This window comes from Alosa pseudoharengus, unplaced genomic scaffold (genome assembly GCF_046254945.1).
Source record: "Alosa pseudoharengus isolate Yale_2024_CS ecotype anadromous, Long Island Sound unplaced genomic scaffold, YU_APseudo_1.1 YU_APseudo_1.1_scf_13, whole genome shotgun sequence".
NCBI classification, from domain to species: Eukaryota; Metazoa; Chordata; class Actinopteri; order Clupeiformes; family Clupeidae; genus Alosa; species Alosa pseudoharengus.
Genome location: NW_027468598.1, coordinates 13229826 through 13238202, shown reverse-complemented (window position 1 = coordinate 13238202; position 8377 = coordinate 13229826). Strand labels below are relative to the sequence as shown.

General features: G+C 41.8%; 1 protein-coding gene across 1 annotated transcript in view; it reads right to left on the bottom strand.

The window, feature by feature from the left end:
- Positions 1-8377, bottom strand: part of egfem1 (EGF-like and EMI domain containing 1) — a 93734-nt gene that overhangs the window by 56733 nt on the left and 28624 nt on the right. The window contains exon 5 of the mRNA XM_076282210.1: positions 1-6. This exon is cut by the window's left edge and continues 117 nt beyond it. Coding sequence (XP_076138325.1) covers positions 1-6 — 6 coding nt within the window. The remainder of the gene's footprint in view (positions 7-8377) is intronic.

The window sequence follows — 8377 nt, the reverse complement described above, 5'->3', positions numbered from 1 at the left end:
TCACATCTGAGAGAGACAGGAACACACACACACACACACACACACACACACACACACACACATACACACAGGGAGAGGGAGGGAAAGAAATACACTAAAATAAAAAAAAAAATCACTCAATAAAGTCATGTCAATATCTTGCCCATCCTTTTTTACTGTGTAGGCTTTAAAGATGTCACATCGTCATTAATATTAATATTAATATATAACCATTGCAATGCTCAATCATCATTGTTTTGGAACTTAACGTTTTGGTCTCCGTGGAAATTGGAAAAGGCATGAGTTCAACGTTGGTATGGACTTTAGGCTATAGTAGTAGTAGTAGTAATAATAATAATAATAATAGTAAGCTTTATTTGTATAGCACATTTCATACAAAGAATGAATAAAAGCAGCTTCTCTACTTTGCTTTGGTGCATAATGGATAAAAGCAGCTTCTCCACTTTGCTTTGGTGCATAATGGATAAAAGCAGCTTCTCCACTTTGCTTTTGAAGCACTTTGGGTAGATCTAGTTTCCTTTGTGATTGATAAGATATTAAAAGCTCAGAGATATATGAAGGTGCTATGCCATTCAGAGCTTTGTAATTAATTGCCTTAAAATCAATTCTATAGGAAACAGGGAGCCAGTGCAGTTCAGCCAACACAGGGGTGATGTGCTCTCTCTTCTTGGTCTTAGTTAAGAGTTCTGTATGAGTTCCAACTTCTTTATATGCTTTTTGGGAGACCAGTAAATAGTGGATTGCAGTAGTCTAACATCCTAGAGATAAAGGCATGGATTCGTTTTTCTGCATCTTGTTGAGTTAAAAGGGCCGCACTTTGTGTCATGAGCATTCTCTCTCCCTGGTAACAACCTTAATTGAATTCAATTCTCTGCCACTCTGCTCACTCTCTCTCTACTCTGCCTAACGAGCTCCACCTGGCTCCGCCCTGCTCTGCTCTTGTTACCTGGCCAGCTGCGCTGCATTTCCCACTCACCATCCTCACCTTGCCCCACTCTGCTCTAATTACTCTGCCAGCTGCACTGCATTTCTCCACTAACCTCTCCCAGTATATAAAGCCCTGTTTTTCAGCCAAGCCCTGTCAGATCGTCTTCAAACCTGGACCAGTAACCTGCCTGTCTGTCTACTCTCTGACTCCTACCTGTGATTCGGATCCATTCTTGACTGCCTCCCTGTTCTACTGCCCCGGTTATCCCGACCTGCCTTCCGGATCTTCTCGATTACTCTCCGATCTTCAGCCCCCCCGGTAACTCGAATCTGCCTTCTGTCTCTCACCACGTTTAGTGCCTAGCCCTGGTCTGTACTACTGCCTGCTGTTCATCTTGCTGTTGTGTGTGTGTGTGTGTGTGTGTGTGTGTTCCCCCAGGCCTCCGACCACCAGACGAGCGAGCCCAGACGCGTCACCACCCTCAGCCCGAGATGCCGCTCGATCACTGGGGGACACACACACACTCAGCACCTTGGACTGGAACCCCCCCGGAAACTTGGTGACCCCCGGAAACTTGGTGACCCCCGGAGCCCAGGTAACCCACAGGACCCTGAAACCCCAGAGCCCCGAGAACCCCTGGAACCCCTGACACCCCTGGCACTCCTAGCACCCCTGGAACCGGAACCTCCAAGACCTCACGATTCTCTCACTCCTCTTCCCCCCTGAACCCTTCAATAAAAAGACTCTGAATTTGAACTTGCGCTCTTGGGTCGTCTTCTGTCCGTGACACTTTGGCAATGTTTCTCAGGTGGAAATAAGCTGTCTGGGTAACTTTACTGATATGGGGCTTGACGCTTAACTCTGTATCTAAGATGACACCTAGCTTTGTTACTTTTGATTTTACCTGGTTCCCAAGATAACGCTTTGATTTTGGTCCAACCAAAAGTACCTCTGTTTTGTCATTTAGCTTTAAAAAAATGTTGCTCATCCACTGATTAATGGAGGTTAAGCATGTGATAAGGGAGGAAAGACCATCTGGGTTGGCTGGCTCCACAGAAATATATAATTGGCTATCATCTGCATAGCTGTATAAGTTTACATTATGCTGACTTACTGTATGATGTTTCCTAACGGAAGCGGCCGAGGGAAACAAAGGTAGGCTATGTGACTACCTGTACAAACACTGGAGATATACTGTTTCTTAACCATTACAGAGTTGAGCACACATAGTTGTATGGACTCTGTAAGGACCCTGTTCATATTACACAACACTTGTAATTACATTTTGAGTCTGTTAAGAATCACAAAGGCACAGTTTAAGTGATGACCCAGAGCATAGCTTGTGTGCGTGTGTGTGTGTAAATAATTACTGTATTTACTGAAATGTGGGAAGGCACTTCATATGACGGTGTTGTCTTCACGCTGGCTAATGTTGTTCAAATGTCCTCACTGAACTCTCTCTCTCTCTCTCTCTCTCTCTGTCTCTCTCTCCATGTATGTGTGTGTGTAAATGAGTGAAAATGGTTCCCAGGTTGCTCTGCTTCTTTATTGATGGTAGTCCCTCACCCTCTGCTAAGGAGCCGCAGGCCAAACTACAGAAAGCACTGCTCAACTAACAACCTGCCTGCGGTGTGAGAGAGAGGGAGAGAGAGAGAGAGAGAGAGAGAGAGAGTGAGTATAACTTGTGTTCTGAAACTCTCTCACCACACTGTGACATTCTCTCACACTGTCTAGAGAGACTGCAGCACAGCTGTGACAACCCAGGTCCAATCCCCCCCCCCCCACACACACACACACATACAGTACAAACATACAAAAGAGCCATGCTTAGTTGCTACACAAGCACACACACACCAACAACCTTACAGGGTATATATACTATACAATAGTACTAAGCAAGTTAGACATAATGAGACTTTCTGGCTGGGAAACCCTGAACTAGCGATCTGAGGTCATTAGTACTGTGATGATTGAGCTTTATTTGTCAGACTAGGCTTTCAGATTTAGACTCTGTGCACATTCTCATGCAAGTGGTGTTGGAACCATTATGGGAAATCACAAATATGGAGAGGTTTAAAATTGACTATTTAAAAAACTATGACTTCCACTATTATAAAAGGCATGATAGCATTATATAGGGTGATTAGTCTGAATGTCTATTCCATTAAATAAATGAATCGTTTTTATTTATCCTTATACACACTATACATTCCCTACACATTGACTCAGTGTTCCATAGTTGATTGGTCAGTAGGTGTTGGTTTTATACGTTTGGAGCTCTTATTTCCAACGTAACCTGCTCTGGAGTATGTTAAGTTTGCAACATTAATTGGCATGGTGATTTAGCCAGGTTAAAAGGGAGCCACTTTCGTGTCATTGCAAACCCTGGCTTTCGCCGTAAAGTACCTCGCTAACCCATTAATCCTGCTTCATAACATACCCCTCTGGTTAACACTTATTCATATATTAACAGTAGCTCAAATCTCAGGCCCTAACTTGGTTTGGAAGAGCACCCCTGTTTTGGATGTCCTAGCCATTCACAACGAGCCCATGTGGAAGCCATTTGTGTTTATAAAAACACACCCATCCCATAATGCCCTTCATGATGGCAGGGATCAGAGGCTAGTGTCGACTATTAGTGCCACAGCAGATCTACACCACACTGTCCAGTCAAGGTGCGGACACACTATACAGGCTGCAGGGAGTCTTAATAACATCCAGGTGATCAAGAGTTTGTGTGTGTGTGTGTGTGTGTGTGTGTGTGTGTGTGTATGTGTACGAGAGAGAAAGTATGTTTGAAGTTATAAAGTAAGTATGTGTGAAGTTTTTTTTCTTCACTGCTTTGCATTGAAGTTGTCTACCCCAGCAGCTTCCAAAGACACTACAAACAAACCACAAACCAAACTTAGATGAAGAGATGAAAAACAACATTGATGTTGATGTTTCATGATCTTAAAACTAGACAGAAAAACACCTCTTAAATTACAGTAACACATAGTGTGTTTTAGTGCAAAGCATTGTGTGCAGTATTGCATATGATGCATGTTTGTTATACTATATCCTGTGGTATATGACTCATTCTATTGAGTTTTGTGTTGAATTGCATTTTTGCGTTGCCAGAGCTCATTGAGCATTGTGCAGCACTATTCATCCAGTATGTTGTAGAACAGCAGTACTGTGCTGGTGTGTCACAAGCTGTTGGCAAGATGTGATGTGATGTGCATCACATTCAGCAGTAAGATGCGTTGTGATGTGCAATGCGTTGTAATGTGCATTGCTGTCAGCAGTAAGATGCATTGTGATGTGCAATGCGTTGTGATGTGTGTCACAAACTGCCGGCAGTAAGATGCGCTGTGATGTGCAATGTGTTATTTAGCCTATAGTATTGTGCCACCGTCCATAAATCAATTTGTAAAAGGCAATGTTATTTTTAAGGAACATTATCAACCGTTCTTCTATAACGTTGTAGCCGGTTACCATTTAGAGGAGAAGCCTTGGAATACTGGAACAGGAACGAAAAAATAGTTTTGCTCAGAACATGAATGTTTTCAGTCCCTGATCAGGACTATAGTGTGTGGTGATGTGTCCGATGTGTTGTGTGCTGTATTTAGCTGAATGCAGACTGCAACTGTGCTTGCCCGGCTCCGTGTAGTGCATGGGTGCTTAAAGGAGAAATCCGATGATTTTTCCCACAGATCTCGAGGTCACTGAGTACTGTTGGTATGAAAAAAAAAAGAAAACAATCCGTTTTACCTAGCTCAAGTTGCTGCAACCAACAGCTAAAGCAGCCAGGCAGCTACAGCACTACATTCTGGGGGCATGAACATGGGAGCTCATGAACATGCCCCCACAGTGTAGCACCGTAGCTGCCTGGAAGCTCTAACTGTTGGTTGCAGCAACTCGTGAAACGGAGATCTATGTGAAAAATCGCCGGATGTCTCTTTTAAGGAGGGTCTGGAGAGCAGCGGCTGAGAGGGGAGCAGAGGAAGACATCCATCCCCAGCACGCTGACAGCAATTCCCTGAGCCCTCAGAGAGCGGGCCCTGGACCTCAGCCCAAGTGGAATTCAAGACAGATCCTCAGTGTCTTTGGTGTACAGCCCACTGCTACTGCAAGCGCCTCAAAATTCCACAACATACATACATTACACACATGGGCATGTACAAGATATGCATACGCAAACATACACGTATGTACATGCGTGAATTCAAATTCACTTATCCACAGTTACACAAATTCACATTTTCAGATGCACACAGACATGTATAGAGACAAAAATACACACACACACACACACACACACACACACACACACACACACAGACACACACATCTTCCTTAATTAGTTCACTACCTTACATAAACATGTTATTTTAAAGAGGATGTGCCCAATATAAAATAATAATAGCCATTATTAAAATGTACACATATTTTGTAGATGAAATTCCATATTGCCTAGCCTTTTTAAAGGACTCTTGTTTTACTGATACCATATCAGATAAGATTCTTCACCAGTAAATGATGAAATTAGAAATTTATACTGGCAACAAACACAAACACACATTGCTTAATCACACAGACATTTATATTATCCATGTATGTTTCCATTTAGCAACGTACATAAACTTCCACTGAGGTTTTTCTCAAAGCACAAAAACAGGAGTTCAGTGTAGGGCAACTTGATCATAGAAATTTGGTGTTTTGGTCAATACTAAATAAAAACATAATTATGTAACACGTTTACTCATTTGATTTTAGAAAAATTCTCTATTTATTGAAGTTAAAAGAAACAATCATTAATCATTTTTGTAATTGTTCGATTAATTGTACAGCCCTAGATGGCAGGACTACAGAGGTCATCCACACACCCATGGAAACCAAGGATGGGTCGCCATGACATTGTCCCAGGCCACACCCACACTTGATCTCCGAGGACATGCAGCGTGATCGTAAGGATGCAAACTCATGACCTCAAGGGTCCATGACGACCACTCTATATGTATGTCAACACAACATACAAAACCACAACTCAACACAGCCATACCTTAAATCTTACCCTCACTATTCACTGGGCACACTGCAACCACAGTCTAAAACTCAAACCCATTTAGAACCAATGACAACCCTACAGGTGTGTGTGTGTGTGTGTGTGTGTGTGTGTGTGTGTGTGTGTGTGTGTGTGTGTGTGTGTGTGTGTGTGTGTGTGTGTGTGTGTGTGTGTGTGTGTGTGTGTGTGTGTGTGTTTGCACACACACACACACACACACACACACACACACACACACACATTTACTTGTCTAAAACAGTGAGCTTTTGAAGTTGAAGAGCTGTTGCATGAGCGTGCACTTATATGAGATATGAGATATTATATATTAAATGTAATAAGAAGACTATCCAAAAAACATGACAAGGAAACAGTATATACCCCTTTGATCTGTTCCCTGTTTTTCCGGTTGAAACGTTCAAAAATGCAGATACTTAGAAATGAATCAGGCTTAAGCTTAATGCTCTACAAAAATGTGGACTTGTCATTATTGTTGTTTATTTTTTGTTTGTCCCCATATTACCATTAGGTCAAAGCTGTTTTCTGTGCCACCATAATGCCTTAGGAATGCACATGTTTGTTTATGCCGTTAAAAGGGTTGAAAGGAAACAGTATAGCCTACTACGCCATTTCAGGGGAAAGTGATGTGTTAATAGAATGAAAAAACTGTCAACCACAAGTTCCTGAAGATAGTTATCCCTCTAGTATTTGCTTACACAGCAGAGAATATGAACATCATCTGACAGGAAAGCTACCATTATCTGACAGGAAATCTTTGTAAACAGCATAACATGTATGTATCTATTTACACACATAATAGGCAATTATCCACTCTTGATGAGTGGAGGGATGGATCAATTAAAAATTGCTTGAATGTGACAATTTGGAAAGACATACTCCACACACACACACACACACACACACACACAACCATTCATACATATTTGCATAGACTGTAATTATAGCCTGCATTTGTTTGTTCATAAAACAAAGCTGAAGATTGGGCACTTTACAGCAAGGCCAGGGTAAAGAAGCAACCTCAACAAGTATCAATGTGCACGAATGTATAAATTGCACATTGAACTAAACTTGCCATGACTTATGATCACATCACATGCAGTCAGATGTGTGAAGAAATAATAGGCACTTTAAAGACACAGTACGTATTTCTAATCCCACCCACTTTTCAGTCAATCGCTCCTCACAGCTCACTAAACAGAGTTCAGGCCAACAATGACAAATTTATAATATAGCTATGTTATGCTTAATATACTGGAAATGACATTGAAACAAAAATCCACATTTATCTTTCAAGAAAAAAAATAAATTGACAAAACTGATCCTGCCAAATAGTATTTTTAGTGTAGCAAATAGCATTTCCACAATTAAAAAGTTGAAATATTTGCCTCCTTGACCTTAATTTGAGGCTTCTGAGCTGCAGCTTTCTTCCTGTCAGGTGGCAGGCAGGAAACACACATAAGAACTTTCAACACTATCAACACACCACACACTGAAAGAGTAGTATCTCACTGGGTCTAATACAGTGTGGCGGTGCAAGGCACAGAAATGGCCACATTCGAGCACATTGCTTTCCTCCTGATCCTCCTAATCTATGGCGCCTCTCTCAGCCAAGAGCCTGCCCTCATTTTTGAAGCACCAGGAGGATATGTCATGTTTAGCTTTCAAATTACATCTGAAGGACATGACAAACATCTCTTCTACAAATGTTTGGAGGACAAGACCACGCTTCTGATGAACGTCACGGGAGATGAGACCTATTCACAGGTTTCATCTCCCAGTCTCAGGTCTCAGATAATATACTACAGAGACTCGGAGGATACTGCTGCATTCATGCTTTTGAACATTTCTCTTTCTGATAGCGGCACCTACAAAGTTGAGACCTGGAGAAAAGAGTACCTCATCAAAAACCACACCTATCACGTGGGAATTTGTTCAGAAGGTGCACACTTTGAAAGATGGATGGAGAGAGGTTCAGGAGACCAAATGATTCGATTTGACGAGGATACCTTTGATCCAAGTCACGGAGAAACATTGGAAATGTATAAACGACCTGGACCGTCGAGATATACTTCTGGTGGAACCATGGTTTATGACGCTGACTCTCAGAAATGTTCTAACAGTTTTCCTGGTGAACTGATGAGTGGAATGCAGCTGTATCACAATGGATCCTCAATAAGTTTCTCCTGGGATTTTGGATGCTACTACATCCTTATCAGGAAGGGGAGATATTGCCGGAAAATCATTGAAATTAATATTCAAAACTATTTAAATAGTGACCTCATGTTAGCAGAAACAAATATTGATTTTGCTGATATTGCTGATATTGCTCAAATTTATTTTGTTTGGCCTGGAAAGAGAGTGACTCTGTCCTGTGCTGACCCTAA